The sequence below is a fragment of the Mytilus galloprovincialis genome, chromosome 4 (assembly GCF_965363235.1).
Source record: "Mytilus galloprovincialis chromosome 4, xbMytGall1.hap1.1, whole genome shotgun sequence".
Classification (NCBI taxonomy): Eukaryota; Metazoa; Mollusca; class Bivalvia; order Mytilida; family Mytilidae; genus Mytilus; species Mytilus galloprovincialis.
The window spans coordinates 54,045,115-54,064,246 of NC_134841.1; the positions used below are offsets into that span (position 1 = coordinate 54,045,115).

At 31.8% G+C, this 19,132-nt stretch overlaps 3 protein-coding genes across 4 annotated transcripts in view; 2 read left to right on the plus strand and 1 right to left on the minus strand.

Moving 5' to 3' along the window:
* LOC143072442 (uncharacterized) overlaps positions 1-19,132 on the minus strand; it is a 44,473-nt gene that overhangs the window by 8,137 nt on the left and 17,204 nt on the right. The window contains exons 5-12 of one of the 2 annotated variants that reach the window (XM_076247367.1): positions 16,310-16,407; positions 11,295-15,675; positions 9,101-9,282; positions 6,375-6,475; positions 4,233-5,038; positions 2,771-2,969; positions 1,481-1,600; positions 419-519 (exon numbers count right to left, since the gene is read on the minus strand). In XM_076247367.1, the coding sequence (XP_076103482.1) occupies positions 15,657-15,675; positions 16,310-16,407 (117 nt within the window). In that variant the 3' untranslated portion in view covers positions 419-519; positions 1,481-1,600; positions 2,771-2,969; ... (2 more) ...; positions 9,101-9,282; positions 11,295-15,656. Of the gene's footprint in view, positions 1-418; positions 520-1,480; positions 1,601-2,770; positions 2,970-4,232; positions 5,039-6,374; positions 6,476-9,100; positions 9,283-11,294; positions 15,676-16,309; positions 16,408-19,132 lie in introns of those variants that run through there. The other variant, XM_076247366.1, reaches the window with a different exon arrangement.
* Positions 9,488-11,167, plus strand: LOC143072441 (uncharacterized). Its single transcript, XM_076247364.1, has 3 exons — positions 9,488-9,638; positions 9,853-9,980; positions 10,207-11,167. The coding sequence occupies exons 1-3, from the start codon at positions 9,571-9,573 to the stop codon at positions 10,641-10,643; spliced, it is 633 nt and encodes a 210-aa protein (XP_076103479.1). The 5' UTR covers positions 9,488-9,570; the 3' UTR covers positions 10,644-11,167.
* LOC143070926 (uncharacterized) lies at positions 12,797-14,714 on the plus strand. Its single transcript, XM_076245025.1, has 4 exons — positions 12,797-12,814; positions 13,175-13,342; positions 13,608-13,793; positions 14,582-14,714. Exons 1-4 carry the CDS (start codon positions 12,797-12,799, stop codon positions 14,588-14,590), a joined length of 381 nt encoding a protein of 126 aa, XP_076101140.1. The 3' UTR covers positions 14,591-14,714.

Consider the following 19,132-nt stretch of genomic DNA (forward strand, 5'->3'; position numbering starts at 1 on the left):
AAAAACTAAAGCCTGAATGTTGCCTTTGATATCTCCCTTAGATTGAACCAGTCAGTACAGAACTTCTGTATCAACTACTGCATTGTGAGCAGAATATATAGGTTTCACCTAACAGTTCATGCACCAAAGCTGTTTGACTATAAGATGGTCTTTTTGGATATAACAGTTTAAAGAGTTCCAAAGTGTCCAAAAAGCCACTTATGTTAGATGCAAAATCATTCCACATATTATGAAATCTAAGGGAATTGTACAGCACATGGCAATCATAACATTTGATGTTGTGGCCAACAAGAAGTGGTTTGACCAGAAAACTCTTAACAAAATCATTAAAATCAGTGAATGCCTCGTTTTGTAGTTTTGATGGTACAGCTTGTAAATTATAATACATTTGACTGCCAATAACTGATATCTTCGTTACCTCTGATGCCCCATTTGATATAGCTCTATTTAGCATTATATAGCTGGAGAATTTGTTATTTTGGGAAAAGGCTGCTATCTGTATAATATCAGAGGTTCTCTCTGGAAAAAAAAATAATGATATTACTGCATTAAAATTTGTGATAAAAGAAGCCAATTAGATCTTTGCTAGAAAAAGGTACATCTTTAAAACTTAATGCTGAAATTCTTATTTGTACAAAACTGTCACAGGTTAGAGGGATGGTTGGGATCCTGCTTACATGTTCAACCCTGCAACATCTGTATGTATGTGCCTGTCCCAAGTCAGGAGCCTGTAATTCAGTAGTCGTCATATGTTGCTGTGTTACATATTGGTATTTCAATCATATGCAGTTTGTATTTTTTTTTTATTGTTCTACATTTATCATTTCTGGGCCTTTTTTATAGCTGACTATGCGGTGTTGGCATTGCTCATTGGTGAAGGCAGTACGGTGACCTATAGGTTTTAATTTCTGTGTCATTTGGTCTCTGATGAAAAGTTGTTTCATTGGCAATCATACCACTTCTTCTTTTTTATATGTGATTAGTTTTTTTATTCATTTTTAACCCAAAAGCTTCAATTTGATTACATCACTATCTGCATCATATAATAAGCAAATTTATTGCATAGCAATATAATTTTTCCCACAGAAAGTAACCAAAAGTTAGCGTGCAATAAATTCCCTTATTTCACTAGTGCAATAAATCTTCAAAATTCATGACGTCATCAACGATAAAATCTTAGTTTAAACCAATTTTTACTTCAAATATTATATTGCTATACAATAAAAGGGTTATTGCATGAATATTGGGGAATATTGTCCCTCGTAGAACATATATTGCACTCGCAAGCTCGTGCAATATAAAATTCTACTCGGGACAATATTCCCCAATATTCATGCAATAACCCTATAATATTGTCAGCATATATATATATAGAGAGAAAATTTAATATACTTTAAACTTGAACCAAATTGACATCTAAAAGCAGCATTATTTGATGCTTGGGAGCTACAAAAACTTTGTTTTAAAAAAATACACTCACGAAGGCCAGTAGTTTCTAAATCAAATATCAAAATGGGTGCTGTAAGAATGTTATCAGTGAATTCTTTAATCTCAGGTGGACCAGGTATTTCGATCTCATCAACATTTTGTTCATTCATTCCTGTCAAAATAAAAAAAGGTTCCACATTATATTCATGTTTATTATAATGTGTGAAATGATATGACTCTTGGCAGTCTTCAGAGGTCATCTCCATGATTAATTAGATGACGTATGTAAAAAAAAATACACATAAAATGTTAGTACATATTATCGAGACCATAAATTGATAATTGGTTTTATCCTCAATTGGGTGTTCTATACAGATACAGCCCTACAGATATTGCTATGCTGTATCTGTATACTATACAGAAATCGCTTTAAAGCTCCACCCACTACCGGACTGAGTATTGTATGAACCTGCATGACCTCAGAATGTGTATTGCAGTTGCATTCCAATGACGTATTAATTGCAATTTACGATTTCTTTTATACGTTCTGTTTGTTTTCAAACATTTCTTTAGAGCAATAAGAATCACACCACTTTTCTGATAACATACAAACATGAATAGCAGTCTTTTCTACAATGACATTTATCAATTTTAAAGTTTGAATGTGTATGATTGTGTAACAAAAACAACCATGTCAATTTCAGCATGCATGTTTCGTGAATGTCGAGTCTGAAGCGTAGGACAACTCATACACTCCTGTTTCAAATTGGACAATGTTTTGTTATTTGTTTTTACTGTTGAAATTAGTTATGTTAAAATAGATAATTATTCACCTTGAGCGATGTATTATTGTTGACCATTAGAAAATCTTTTTTTGCAAAGCCATCTTCACTGAATGTGTGATTACTATTTCGTATTACTACACAGGCCTCAAGGGGTTTCAAATCGAAAATAAATGCAAAACATGTGTTTTTGTGAGTTTCAAAACACAAATAATAATGTATAGAATTAATTGCAGGTTAAAGACAATAACTGTTTAGTGTCTTTAAATATCAGCTGTATTTGTACTCGGCTCGAAACAGGTGTAGTAGCTCGCTAAAAGCTCGCATACACCTTGTTGCATAGCCTTGTACAAATACAGCTAATATTTAAAGACACTAAATAGTTATTGTCTATATAATAGATTTTTTGCAATTTGGATATATATACATTTCAGTATTTAATAAATATAATATGAAACATGAGTCAAGTTGGGGAAGATGAATTTGACAGTTAATGCCCCTTCAAAAGATGATTTTTCTATAATCGTATGAATTTATTTTTTTATTAACCATATAATTACCTATTTCACTCTCATACGTTTTTCCCTCTCTTATTTCCAATCCACTGTTTTTGGCAAGTTTCATCTCTTTCAATCGTTTTCTTTCAGTTTTAAGCTTTCTAGTTCTAGATTTCTGTATTTTTTTAGCTCTCCTCTTATCTAATAAAGTTGCCCTTTTAATAGACATGTTTCCTGGGGACAGTCCAGCAGATTTATTAACCTATAAAAAAGAAATTTAACAATAAAAATATGATAACAATAATGCTTTATTAAACTAAATAAATGGGACACAGACGACGCCTTTGTTTGTATATAAAGTAATAAAGGAACATAACTCCATGCTGATAAAAGTGATGCTCACTAGTTGTTAAATCAGTGTCATAATCATCTGACATAAGTTAATCAAAGTAATGAAGTACTGAACATTGGATGACAGGGAATTCAACCTCTTTGTAATAACTATCATAATTAATTGTAGTGATACAAATCATTCTAATATGACGTGCTTCTTTCGCTTTATGAATAAACCCATGCTCTAAATCCAATAATTTTTTTCTGCACATGCGTACATATTGACTACTGCAAAATAATGAATTTTATCAAATTGGCATGCATTTAATATATTTCATTAACTTAAAACACTTCCAAACTCTTAAATGATGCACATGTTGTTACTAATTCATTTATTATGACTGTAATGTGTTGCATTCCGAAATTCACATAATTGACCTAGATACGACAACTGTTCATGCTGGCTGTTCAAAAACTCCTCCCTCTGGAAAATCACAGTACCAGCTGTTTGCTTCTTTGCAAACAAAAAAGGGAGGTTCATGGAAGAGCCAATGCAATCGCTTTAACCTTATACACATCGGACATAGAAATTACCTTAATTGTCCTAATCAGAATCGAAATAATTGATGCAAGCTATACTTTATATATATATATACTTCACTATCGCTTGGGCAAAAATAATCACGAATATAATGCCTACCCATGTTAAAACAACCAATTAAGTATAGCTTGCATCAATTATTTCTTAAATATACTCTGGTCTGTTGTTACATTTATATATACATATTTGTTTATGACAGTTACTGGTACATGTATATATAATTTTCATCCATTTGTATATCATTCTATTCACTAAAGTATTCTAATAATAGTGCTGTACATGATGGACAATAATAAATCAATTTTTCTAGAAGATTGGATTTGAGAAGGCATTCATATTTTCACGCGATATTCTTCCTAATGTGTTAAACAATTTTTCTGTATTTGTGCATAGATTTTAATGATTTATATCCACATATTTATAGATTGGTTACCAGTCAAAAAAGAAAGTTACATAATAAGAATGTCTGTGTCAGCAATACATCCTCACGATCTCCGTGTGTAAAAATTCAGGTCTGTTTAAGTTTATACTAATGCACTCAACAATTTTAGACTTTTCAGTATCTGTTAGTTTTTCTAAATAAAAAGGTACCTCTGAAATATAGCTTTATCCTTCATTTTTCTGTAAAACAGATGCACTGACCCTGTAGATGATAATCCAGAGTAGTGTTTATATTTTGCAGCTTTAGTTGATAGGGTGAAATTGAAACTTTCATTAGATTGTGAACTTGCCAGATTGGATAATTTTTTTGATTTCTGTTCTATATCTTTCAGAAATAATCTTTCTAAGTCATTCTTAAGAGCTAGAGAAGACAGCAGATTTTTTCCATATGGTAAATTGCTGTGCCTGTATGTAGTTGGACCTTTCAGGTATCTACACCGTTTGACGTCACATTTGATATGTTGTCCATATAATTATATGGTCAATTGTACATCAGACTCCATTTTCAATTCCTTCAGAATTCCCTTGGTTCTGTGACAGCATAAATGAATAGTTCTTCAGAAAACTGTTGATAACCATGGCTGATAGTTCCTTATGCTTCAGTTTAATGGAATACATTTTTTTACTAGCATTTACTATTACATGATTTCTGTCACTACTCTTGACTATATTAGAATGTGGCAGTAGTTTCACTGCTCTATTGAAACCAGTACTAGTTGAATCGTCATCACCTGCTAATTCTTTAATTTTAACACCTCTGTTATCCAGATACTTTATGATTTCAACAACCATATCTGGTTCCATGCCTTTGGCAGATCCTGTCCAGTTTTTTGCACATTTATGTTTAGGGGCTGGAATTCCTTTTTTCTGTGCATTATTACAAATGCAATTTCCTTTGCAACAAATGGCATGTCAAACAATTTTTTTATTTTTTCCTCCAATCAAGGTTGCAACCCCTGAAATCAAAGATGAGAATGTATTTAATTTTCATTTTGATGAATATACATACCATGTAAAAAAAATTTCTCCTTATATCAAATCATAATTTATAAATATTAGATTTGAGTTCTTACATACATACAGTCTCTTAGTCTTACCAATTTTATGAAGTTCTGTTCAGTTGTTTCAGAGCAGTAGTGCTGACAAACAAATTCAGTTCTGTATTTTCAGAAATTTCTAGGGTCAAGATGTGTAACTGCCACACAATTGTAGTAACACAACTTTCTAGTAATAAACTGTAATATGGGGAACTGCATATACATGTAGTTTGTTTAAGACTATTAAAACTCAAGTTTAAAAGGTTTTTACCACATTTATTATGTTCAAAATCCTATTCTTTGTCAACTATTTAATCACAATCCAAATTCAGAAGTTTATCAAACTTGAATAATAATTCCATATGTTCAGGGTATGATGACATCAGCAGTATTACCAAGCTGACCCATGTGAAGTATTTTATTGACTTATATTCAAAACTTAAGGTAGATTCACTGTATACCTATCTTGTGTTGTACAATAGCAGTACATTAACTGGTTTGTTCTTTGCCTAAATTTGCAAATTTTGAGACAGATTTGCAATCTATGTGTGAGCCTTTTTTTATACAACTGCAAAAACAATTTGGGATCATACAATGATACAATGTTGTTGTCTGTATTCTTTAAATAAATTTTCAACTTGACCATTTAAGTGGAGATAACTCTTATATTTTCTAAGTAGAAATTGAAATTTTTATTTTTTGTCTTTTTATAATACTGTATGCAATAGGTCTACTATATTTGGTTTATGGCTGATTGTAAGGTATATGTGTCAGTCTGACAGTTGTCATCTGAACCTTGACCTCATTTTCATGGTTCATTTGTTATAGTTAAGTTTTTGTGTTTTGATCTGTTGTTTTAATACTGTATGCAATAGGTTAACTATATTTGGTGTATGGAATAATTGTATTGTGCCAATTTTTATCTGAACATGACCTCATTTTCATGGTTCATTGATTAATCTAAAATGTTCATGGTGTAGCTTGTTTCTTAGATAATACATACAAAAGGTCAACTATATTTAAAATATGTAAGACATTTTGGCATGTGCACTCTTGTTAAATTGTAGAAAGAAAACAAGTTCGGTGACACAATTTTTTAATTTCTATTTTCTTGTAGCATAACGTTAGATCTATCTTCTCATGTTTAAAAATAGCATTTCATATTCTTGAAAAAAGCATAGTAAAATCTTCATTTTGGCAAAGAAAATTCTTCCTGAGGCAATATATACTGACAATCCACCTGAACATAACATACCTGATAAACTTTCATAGGACATGCCTGACCCTTTTTTTTTTGCCAGCAGGTGTCAGTCGAAAGCTTTAATCTAGTGTCTGTCCCTGTGTTCTCATTTTCCTCTAAAAAAAAAAAACAGTACCAAATATCAAACCGACAACCCTTTGTTCAACATACATGTATTTATGAAATAACAGTGGTCAAAACAGAAGTCAGTAATGTATTGAGTATAAGAATCTATAAATGTGAGTGTTAAGAAATTACCAAATATACTTGAAATTTTATCTATCAGTGTCTAGATTGATCAGATATATAGAGCAAAATCAAGGCTTTAACTAAGTAATTTATTGTAAGATACTGTCAACTCAGTTCAGAGTAGAAAATAATGGATTGTTAAAAATTGGCTACTCATTTATAATGGATTTTCATTAACTGCAGTTTGACCCTATGTTTTATTTATACCAAAAGCAGATGTGTGATTTTTGTCAGATATTATAATCATATATTAACCTTTTAAGTAGACACCCCAAGTAGTTTTAGGTTTATTAAAGAAAAACAATACAATGTATATGTTTGTTAATGTGGACTAGAACATCAGAGAACTGTGATATCAAAAGGAGAATATACATCATAAGTTTTGTTAAAATGTATACAAGTTCTATTTACATTACTTCTGACTTTGTGTATAATCAAATAGAAAAAGATATAACAGTTCATAGTTTGTCAATCATGCATAGTTAAGTTAAGCTAGGTTAAGCTAGGTTTATCCCATATCAGCCATGTCTCATTAATTGATTAATTAATTAACCATGGTTAATGAAAAATGTATCAAGTTAATTCAAAAATTAGTTACCAAGGCTATGCATTTAGTTACTGCCCACATTGTCAATATTTCCCTGGTCTAGGGCCCACTAAAAATTAAAATATTTGATTTATTTTACAAATACATGTAACAAACATATGGTATTACAGATTTAGAAAAAATTAAGGATTAAAGCATAGGCAACTCTTGAAAGTATCTGTAATAACACATGTAAGATAGAGTTATATCCCTGACTTAATTGTCTTATGGGTTCTAGATTATTTTATGTATTGTAAGCTTTAACTAGAGGCTCTTAAGAGCCTGTGTCGCTCACCTTGTTCTATGTGCATATTAAACAGAGGACACAGATGGATTCATGACAAAATTGTGTTTTGGTGATGGTGATGTGTTTGAAGATCTTACTTTACTGAACATTCTTGCTACTTACAATTTTCTCTATCTATAATAAACTTGGCACTTTTTAGTTACAGAGGAAAATATTTTGTAAAAATTTACAAAAATTTACTAAATTAATGAAAATAGTTAAATATTGACTATAAAGAGCAATAACTCCTAAAGGGGTCAACTGACCATTTCGGTCATGTTGACTTATTTGTAAATCTTACTTTGCTGAACATTATTGTTGTTTACAGTTTATCTCTATCTATAATAATATTCAAGATAATAACCAACAAGAGGCTGTCACAACGACAGCAAACCAGATTTATTAACATTTATTTGTGTCCTGCCAATATCACAAGAACCATAACTGATGAACGGTGAAAGTGAAAATCGTCAATATCAAATTTGACATCCATTTTGTCATCAGTATCAACATATTAAAATTTCAAAAGCTTAGGTTGAATGGTTCATGAGTAAATGCAACAACATGAATGGAAACAGCATTTTTCGATCTTTCAAGAACCATAACTGATGAACGGTAAAAGTCAAAATCGACATTTTTGAACTTGACCTCCATTTTGTCATCAGTAACAACATATTAAAATTTGAAAAGCTTTGGTTAAACAGTTCATGAGTAAATGCACGGACACAACTGGAAAAGCCATTTTTCAATCTTTCAAGAACCATAACTCCTGACGGTAAAAGTCAAAATCGTCATTATTGAACTTGACCTTCATTTTGTTGTCAGTACATGTAACAACATATAAAAATTTTAAAAGCTTTGGTTGAACGGTTCATGAGTAAATGCACGGACAACATTTGGTTGCCGCCCGCCCGACTGCCCGCCGTACATCCCTAAATCAATAACCGACATTTTTGTCACAAAAATCCAGTTAAAAACAGCAAACTTTCCTTAAAATGACCAATTGAGGGGCAGCAACCCAACAACAGGTTGTCCGATTCATCTGAAAATTTTTGAGCAGATAGATCTTGACCTGATAAACAATTTTACCCCTATGTCAGATTTGCTCTAAATGCTTTGGTTTTTGAGTTATAAGACAAAAACTGCATTTTACCCCATTGTTCTATTTTTAGCAATGGTGGCCATCTTGGTTGGTTGGCCAATCACCGGACACATTTTTTTAAACTAGATACCCCAATGATGATTGTGGCCAAGTTTGGTTTAATTTGGCCCAGTAGTTTCAGAGGAGAAGATTTTTGTAAAAGTTAACAACGACGACGACGGATGCAAAGTGATGAGAAAAGCTCACTTGGCCCAAAGGGCCAGGTGAGCTAAAACTGTGGCAGTTGAATCTAAAACAGTGGCAGTTGAATCTAAAACAGGATTTACAACGACAAATATGTGTTAAACTAAAACATGACATTGGGGTTAATAATTATGTGAATTAGCTCAAACCACTATTTCTTCAACAAATCAATTTGGATCCAGTTTATCTGCATTATCTCAAGTGTGACTGAAAAGATACAGTAATACATCAAGTTAAATCTTATTATAACCAACTACATTTTCTATAGTTCTTACCTTATCATTCAGAGCAGAATTTTCTGAATGAAGTTCAGCATTTTTTGTGGCATTAGTTTCTCCATTAATTCTACTTTCTCAGATTCTCTCCTTTGACACCCTTCCATTTCTATGCTTAAATCTTTATTGCTAATTTTAAGTTCTGAGACTTTGCATCTTGTGAAGCTATTGTATTTTGTGCTCTGAATAAAAAGAGAAATTTTGTTTAATATCATCTACAAAAGATTTTCTGGTTTCCAAAATAAAGATTATTATTTATTGCCTAAAAAATATTGTCTTGTTTATAAACAAAACCTGGAAAACCTTTAAATTTTCTCAGTATATAAATTTAGTTTTGTGGAAAATTGTATAAATGGCATTGTACCTTAGAGATACCTTTTAAATATTTTTCCTGGTTATTTTTTATGATGTGATAAAAGGTGCAGATCTACATTTAAAATCAACACGACAACACCAGAATTGCAGTTGGTATGAAAGTTAGAGAGTTCCTAAGTGACAATGATGACCTAGCACCACAGACAGTCAGCAACTTTTTCAGGTATGTTTATTATGTGTTAACAAAGAAAAAATAATCTAGGGTATATGTTCATGAGATAGTCCACAGAGAATACATGCAATACAAGAGAAAATAATCCCATCAGAATTAATTGTTCATTACTGATTAGTTTCCATTTCAATTCACACAGAGTATACTTGCTTAAGTGTATATCAAGTTTTGTACATTTTAATAAAATGTTTAATTTCTATTTCAGTACAGTCAGGGAGTTCTATTGCACTATGACTGAAACCATGATAAAGAAGTTCCCATTCCAAGACAAAGTTATCAGAGGCATCAGTTTTCTGAATCCACTCAGCAAAGACAAGTTATCTCCAGATGAAGGTGAGTTTTTTGTTAGTCTAGTAAGTCAAAACTGTCACAAGATAAAATTGAGTGCTTGTTACAAACATAAAATTGATCAGGTGTGGGGAATATGTCAATGATACTGAACTGCCTATGGCTTATAGAGAAGATATAATATTACATAGCACAGCATTTAATGTTTGAATTATGATTGATCATTGAACTGTTTAAACTTAGTACTTATTATTTTTTTCCTTTTTTTCAGTTGTCAGCTTGTCTGATAGGTTCCTCAACTATAACCAGCAAGAGACCAGTCAACTAGAAGATGAAGCTGCTGAGTATATTCTTACTCCTCTGTGTGACTTACCAGCATTTGATCCAGACACTCCTTCACTCAACCAGTTCTGGACCTCTATTGGCAACCTGAAGCTACCAACTGGTAAACTACAGTTTCAGCACCTCTTTGCACTCAGCAAAGTTGTACTAGCCCTGCCACACTCCAATGCTGACACAGAAAGAACTTTTTCCATGCTAAAGAAGATCCAGGCTGACCCCAGAGACAACCTAGCTGATAAGACCATCCACAGTCTACTTAGTGTTAAGATCAACAACCCAACAGACTGTCACCAGTATAAACCAGAACCTGAACTAGTCAAAGCAGCAAAGTCAGCTTGTGCCTTATACAAACAGTCTCTTTCTTGAATTGTGTTTGAACTCATTTTGAACAATGATTAGTGCTCTTGTTGATGTAAAAACTGTGCTTTATATGTTTATTTAAATCATGTTCTCTTATGACATTTAAACAAGTTTGCTTTAACTGTTGCTTAATATAATTTTTCAATTTAGTGCTTTAATATAAACATAAGAAACATTCAACATAGTGACTATTGTTTGAAATTTTATATTGTTCTGTTATTGTAACTTGTTATAACATATCTTAATATATTAGATGAATAAAAAATTGAAAACCACTTATCTTCTATTATTATCAAGTAAAAATGGCTATACAGGTGTTTAAAGGTATAGAATCATTGTTATTTCATCAAAAAAGGAATATATGTAGTTTCAACACACACAAAAAACAATGCGTACGACGAAAAAAGGGTCGATAAAAAATCTCCAGTTTTGAGACCCAAACTCCAGCTGAAAATTTCCAAATCTCCAGTTGTGGCTTGACCACTCTGTCACATGTATGAAAATGAGTGCATCAAAAGAAGCACCTGGTAGAAACTTAACTGATCTTTTCCCTACATTTACCCAAAATAACCATATTTTGGTGTCATTTTGGTCTCTTGTGGACAGTTGTCTCATTGGCAATCATACCACATCTTCTTTTTTATATATTATATATACCTTTTGAAATCTGATTGTAATTCATGTGTTCAGTTTTATCTTGAACTGTTTTATTTTCAATTTTCTGTTTCTGTAACATATGTCTATAAATTTATTCAAAGTTTCTTCATCTGTTTTGTGTTCCTCTTTCAAGCACATATGGTTTTATCTTGGTATGTATGAAGTTCTGAAAGTGTCTCACGATGTTTTATTCTTGACTGTTCAAGTTCCTTCATGGCTGTTGTATATGGAAGCAAGTCATTTTGAACCCTATCATTTCGTACCCGAATCTGCCATTTGTACCCGAATCTGCCATTTTGTACCCAACATTTACCATTTCATACCCACGATAATATCCATTTCGTACCCAATGGGCCAAATGCATCTACCATTTCGTACCTCATGGACTTAATACATGTAAGCTATTTCGTATTATATTTTTGTATAGTTTTTCATGATTTTAATGGGTTTTTTTATAAAATAAAACATATTAAATAAAATTGTGCATCTAGACGTAACAATTTTATAAAGACCGATGAATATTTGTTTGTTTGAAGGATTTGCCCGAACCTTGTTGTTCTTGAAACAATCTTTACTTGTATACTTGTAAGTTTCCTGACGTATAAGTGCCATTGAGGATGAGTTCCAGAGGTCCTCATTACCAGACAAAGCAGACTAGTAGCGTTTGTTTATTTGATTGTTGGGACAGACGAGACCAACCACTTGTATACAGATAAACAGAATTACCAAATAAGCTTACGTTGTCAACACTATCAGAAAAGAGTTCCCATAGTCGAATGTGGTACATGAAGGCTTCCAAGAATGTACAAGTGACATGTCTGACTCTAAACAGTTAGTAAATGGACTTAACAGTGACCTATAGACATAGACCGCTAATTGTTCTTGATATTTGAAACTGCATGCATATATACGTTTTTGAGAGAGATTATTTATCTTGTGTCTGACGAAAACTAAATGCCTGCATGGTTATATCTTGCCATACGTTCGTGTTGGTTTGGTGAGTGTTCTCTCAAAATAGTTATTCAAAAATTGTTTTAGTGAGATCTAGATTTACACCAATACGGAATTTCGTCTATATATTTCACAAGTATATACCACGGAGAAGCTCTGAAGGTATTTACTACTTCCATTTTGTTTGGGTGTTAAACATCGATGTTTAAAGCAATATTTAATGAATAAAATGATGATGGTAGAAAGAAATATGAGCGTCATGTGGAAAATATTACACGATCTCAGACCATGAGTTGTCAATCTGTATTCCAATACAACCATATTGAGAAGCTAGTAATTTACAGGGTTCTTATGTCGTTTGACTCCGACACACATCTTTTACTAAGATGTATGAAAGGTTCTCTCTCTATATATATATATATATATGATATGTAACAATAATCAAACAGGTATGAAGATTTTTTTATACAGTTTACACAATCATTAATAAAGAAACACAGCAACACTACAATATAACAAATGGAAAACTTAATTATTTTTAAGTTATAACCATGCTATGCAGACATCAAGTAAGTGCATGTGAACATCAATTAGGAACACGATGTGTGATTTTGTATAACTAAAAATATCTAAGCGAGCAATAACTTTGTCATGCAAACATTTTTTTCCCAATGTGTCTCTCTTTTTATCTCCACTCCTTTGCAATAACTATTTCCCTTTTTCGTCTATCATTTATAAGAGACCTCTGACGAACAACGGTAAAATTTTAATCAATTTGACGCTAACGATAACCGAAAATGACTGTGTGTCGCCTGACAGTAAAAGACATTATAACCCTCAATAATGCTACATGTAATAGTTTTGTCTTTCTTTGTACCATGCATGAAAAGGGTTTATTTTCACTTGTTCATAATTTAATCATTTTTTAGCGTCAGCAACCAAATGGTTCAATATATTGGTGGTGCTCTGTACGTTCAAACAAATCTAGATGTCCAGCAACAGTTATCCAGTCCGGTTCTGATTTCAGACCAGGTTCTCATCAACACAACCATGACTCAACTCCTGGAGCAATTATCAAACTGAAGATAGTTTCACAGGTATTTACCTATTAATTTTACCTATGTAAATATCATTACTGAGAACATAATTGAAAATAAAAGTTTACATTTCCATGTTATCAACATTTAGAAATATTTGAAAAATATACAAAAAAGGCGATGTGGTATGACAACTATCAACCAGAGTTTAACTGACATAGATAGAAAGAAACTATTTATATAAATTAATATTTGAGCCTGTTGATTTTACTTAATTGATATTGTTTCATATGAAATCAAACTTAACATATTTCTCCATTCACAGTCTAAGCAAGAAGCCGCAACCAATGTCTTCAAGCCAGCAGCACAGATAGTCAATGGAGCCATGGTTAGTCATTCCGACCATACAGCCCCAGCAGGTAGCAGACCTAATGTACACAACCTTCAGACGTCCACTAATCGTCTACGTGAGAAAAGCAGACCAAAAGATCCAACAGATTTAAACTTTGAGGTATGATTTGAACTAAGTGAATGGTTTCTTCCAGTATTATCAGATTATTTACAATAATTATATGATATGAAATTTATTATCCGAAAATATAAATAAAATTGATATAAGATGTGGTATGAGTGCCAATGAGACATAATTAAAGTGTAAAAACACAGCTCAGCAACATGGAAATTAGTGCGTCCTTCAACAATGTGCAATTAATTATCCGAAAATATAATAAAAATTGATATAAGAAGATGTGGTATGAGTGCCAATGAGACATAATTGAAGTGTAAAAACACAGCTCAGCAACATGAAGATTAGTGCGTCCTTCAACAATGTGCAATTTATTATCCAAAAAATATAATAAAATCGATATAAGAAGATGTGGTAGGAGTGCCAATGAGACATAATTAAAGTGTAAAAAAATCAGCTCAGCAACATGAAGATTAGTGTGTCCTTCTTCAACAATGTGCAATTTATTATCCGAAAATATAATAAAATTGATATAAGAAGATGTGGTATGAAAGCCAATGAGACATAATTGAAGTGTAAAAACACAGCTCAGCAACATGAAGATAAGTGCGTCCTTCAACGATGTGCAATTTATTATCCGAAAATATAATAAAATTGATATAAGAAGATGTGGTATCAGTGCCAATGAGACATAATTGAAGTGTAAAAACAACATTGTGCAAAACCCAACCGCATAGCATATATAAAACATTTTATAGCATTATACACTGTACTAATTTGTTTATTACAATAAATAAACATAGTAATATAATAGTATTTATTCCCTATTTCAGACCAACTAAGACTTTCTACCAGAGAACTTTTTCAGGAAAGACGTTGTTGTTGACAGCAATCGACACCTCATTTTTGCCACTGAAAGCCAGTTAGACGTTTTATCCTCAGCCAAAGTGTGGTACATGGATGCAACTTTCAAGAACATCCGGAAACCATTCTACAAGATGTTTTCGATACACGCATTTCTTTGTACTGGTGAAGATAACTCACAATTATGTCATAGGAAAGATTTTGAAGTTGAAGCAAAGGAAAAAAAAATATGAAATAAGTATAACATTTTAAACTCAGTAAAAATAAATTAAATAGTCCTGAGTCTGAATCCGAGACAGTTTTTTTTAATCACTTTCCTATTTTCTTGTGTTAAGATGACTAATTGGTAAATTTAAAAAAGCTTCAACACGTGCAATATTTTAAGCACACACTAAATTAATTACAATGCTTCATAGATAAGACATTTACAAATGTAGTGCAGAAGATCTCATGTTTTTATCTCATGTTTTATCTCATGTTTTTGTGCTCGTTTGCCATTTTGGCATTATATGATTGTTTTTATTAGTGCTTTCTGTTTATATTGTTTTGTATATGCATATCAACAGTACAATAAAATATTTATTAGGTCTGGGTTTTTTTTTTAAATTATTCATGATTGAGTAAATGTTTATTATGCGCATTTGGACTATACGTCTTTGAAACAGTTTTCACCAAGACAAGTAACAATCTTCCATGAGGTACAAAAAGCATACATAGTAATCTCCATGCGGTACAAAATGGTATTGCATATAAATATTCGCTGAGGTACGAAATGGCATTTATATTAATCTTCCATGAGATATGAAATGGTATTACATATAAATCTTTGATGAGGTACGAAATGGCATACATATTAATCTTCCATGAGATATGAAATGGTATTACATATAAATCTTCCATGAGGTACGAAATGGCATACATATTAAATCTTCCATGAGGTACGAAATGGTATTACATGTTAATATTTGAAATGGTCAAGGTACGAAATGGTCAGGGTACAATATGGTTTTTGCCAGGGTACGAAATGGTTAGAGTACGAAATGACTATAATTCTTGTATATAACTGTAAACAAATAAAAATAAATAAATTGGTTATCTAGAAGTTTTATTAAAATTCTACGAGCTGTCGTTAAATTTTAATGAATTGGTACAGCACAGCTGATACCAATACTGTGGATTCATTTTTATTCGTTGGATACCAATTTTCATGGATTTCGTGGGTACAGGGGAACCACGAATTTAAATATTCAACAAATTTCAAATTTTCTAAAGGAATGTATGCAAAGTTTGCCAAAACCATGAAATTAAATATCAACGAATATGCAAGTTTGTCTCTCAAAACACAAAAATTGGTACCCACAAAAATAAATGAATCCACAGTAAATAATTTTTTCAACAGTCTAAATATTTGGTTAATTGGTTATATTTGTATGGAATATGCAATGGTAACCTTTAAAATTTATGTGCTCTTTTGTGGGTTTTTTTATGTTTCATAATACATGTCAATTCCAATGCACTGACTCCTGAGCTGATGATACTCTCGGAGACTAGGAGTCCGCAAGTAGGGGCAGTATCTCTTCAGGGCTAGAAAATGAAAATCATATTTTATAAATTTGGTGTATTAGAGGGGCTTCTGAGATTCACCTTTGTCAGGAATACTCAATGTAAATTAAAACAGACAATAAACATTTATCTACCTCTTCTTTGTCTTTATTTTCTGTCTTCTGAAGTAAAAGTTCAGTCTGTTTTTCTTCACTTGTTGATCCAGACTATTGGATTTTATCTCCTCAGATTCCTATAATGAAACACAGTTATTTTGCAATTACAATAATGAATTTCAGCAACCTTATTTAAACTTTTTCTGAACACTTAAATATGTGTGTATTTACATTATCAAGGGCAAAATACATTACAGCTATTTTTATACAAACGCAAAACAATTTTTGGAATCATATAATGGTATGATGTCGTAGTCGTCTGCGTCCTTTGAAGACACATTGGTTTCCGGACAATAACTTTAGTTTACGTGAATGGATATTTGAAATTTTATAAGAAGCCTCAGTACCACGAAAAGAAGGTTGGGATTGATTTTGAGGATGATGGTTCCAACTGTTTATAACTGGAATAAGGGCCCCAAAAGAGGTCCTAAACAATCATTTTTCTACTTTCAGGATAATAACTTGTGTATAAGTATTTCAATTGCTCTGAAATTATTCCACAATGTTTAATACCACAAGTAGAAGGTTTGGTTTCATTTTGGGGGTTAATGGCGCCAACAGTTTAGGAATTAAGGGCCAAAAACACATTTTTGTAGTTTCTGGATAATAGCTTGTATTATTGTAAGAGTATGGATCTATCTGACATTGTACCACAAGGTTCCATATCACAAAAGGAAGGCTTGGATTGAGTTTGGGGGTTGTTACCCCATTCATGCAGGAATTGGATAATAAAAAATTTGTAAGGGTTCCGCGGAACCCAGTGTCTCGCCTACTTTTGCTGTTAATCACACACTCATCAAAAATGATGAAAAAAATCAATAAAATTATTCCTCTCGATACTATCTTTTGATTGTCAGAAGCTTCTGTCCAAGTTTGGTAAAAAATCCAGGCTAGTTTAAGAATCTTAAAAATGTTTTAAATACTTTAACTGCAGACTATGTAATGTTAACTGGAAGAAAAACTAAGTCCATTTATAAGTAAAATACGGGAAAAATGGAATTTTATTTTTACAAAATTTACATCTGGATACTATCTTCTGATCATAAACAAGCTTCTGGCCAAGTTTCTTACAATTCCAGGATAGTTTAATAAAGTTATTAAAATTTTAAAAGCTTTAACCACAGAGTGAATGTAATGTTTCCTGGCAGAAAAAACTAAGTCCATTTATAAGTAAAATACGGAAAAAATGGAATTTTATTTTTACAAAATTTACTACTGGATACTATTTCCTGATTATAAACAAGCTTCTGGCCAAGTTTTGTACATTTCCAGGATAGTTTAAGAAAGTTATTAAAATTTTAAAAACTTTAACCACAGAGTGAATGTAATGTTTCCTGGCAGAAAAAACTAAGTCCATTTTTAAGTAAAATACGGAAAAAATGGAATTTTATTTTTACAAAATTACTTCTGGATACTATCTCCTGATCATAAACAAGCTTCTGTCAAAGTTTCGTACAATTCAAGGATAGTTTAAGAAAGTTATTAAAATTTCAAAAACTTTAACCACAGAGTGAATATTTGTGGACGCCGCCGCCGCCAACGACGCCGACGGAATGTAGGATCGCTATGTCTCGCTTTTTCGACTAAAGTCGAAGGCTCGACAAAAAGGGCCAAAATTGAGCACATTTTTAGTTTCCAGATAATAACTTGTGTTTAAGGGTATGGATCTCTCTGAAATTGTACAAGGTTCCATACTACAAGGGAAAGGCAAAGATCAAGCCCCTATAATGGCCTATAATGGCCCAAGTTTACAAGATAAAAAAATTCTAACAGAGCAGTTTTTTCTCCATAAATTATTTGAATATGAGTCAATGATTAATAAAAACTGTTTTTATCTAAAAAAAAAAAAAGAAAAAAAAAAGGGTTCAATGACGTCACAATGGTAGTGGCAAATGACGTCATACTTTGGGAAATAAGCAAAAATACAGAAATTTTGATGTTCTTTCTAAATTTTGACGACCTTACTATACTTGCACCAATTAAAAATTTTAATATTTTGACAAGTTCATACATATCAAACTTAAGATAAAAAATCTTTTTGGTGCAAGGTTGGTGCGATAGTTTATTTTTATATTTTTCATAGCCAAGCAGAGCAATAAAAAGCTGAAATTTGCCGTCCAAAAATGGACATATTCATCTGACAAAGTTTAGTTTATACATTCTTATGCCTATAGAAACTTATTTTTTTTGTTTATGAATGTAACGTGTATTCCTAATATTATTTCCATTAGTATATGTCTAGTTACACTTCTTAAAAAAATCTGAAAGCAATAAACTACATGTGTAAGGGAGTCAATAACAACTTTGAGGATATTTTGTTTTTAATTATGAAATTTTAGATAGACATGCAATATAAAAAAATCTGTACATTATTTATGTTTCTGCTAATCATCAATTCAAAATCTGGTGTTTGAATGTGGCAATCTTCTCTCTCAGGTATTAGGGTCAGATCTATGATTTTATGTTAGGAAAAGAGGGGGGGGGGATGGGGGTGGACAAAGTATACCGAATTTAAAAGATTGTTTTGCTTAAATCACATAATTAGTGAGAAACATGAAAGGGCCGATTTTGGCCTCAAATTTCAGGTTCATCTAACGAAAGATTTTAAACATTTTTTGTGTCTATTTCAATTGATTCAATTAGTTTATGTGAAAGATTTTAACTGATTTAGTCATTAAAAACGCTCCCTTTCAAGCTTTAATATGAAAAATCTATCAAATATGCCAAAAATCGTCACTTTTCATATGGTTTTTGTCAAAATTATAAAGTGGCTGAATCCGTGTTCATCCTCAACCTTTATAT

Bases quoted from the DNA above. Each gene is read 5' to 3' on its own strand.
- LOC143072441 (XM_076247364.1), top strand. From the start codon at position 9,571: ATGAAAGTTAGAGAGTTCCTAAGTGACAATGATGACCTAGCACCACAG. The intron at 9,639-9,852 runs GTATGTTTATTA...TTTCTATTTCAG, and splicing joins ACAGTCAGCAACTTTTTCAG to TACAGTCAGGGAGTTCTATT. The intron at 9,981-10,206 runs GTGAGTTTTTTG...CCTTTTTTTCAG, and splicing joins CAAGTTATCTCCAGATGAAG to TTGTCAGCTTGTCTGATAGG.
- LOC143070926 (XM_076245025.1), top strand. The intron at 13,343-13,607 runs GTATTTACCTAT...CTCCATTCACAG, and splicing joins AACTGAAGATAGTTTCACAG to TCTAAGCAAGAAGCCGCAAC.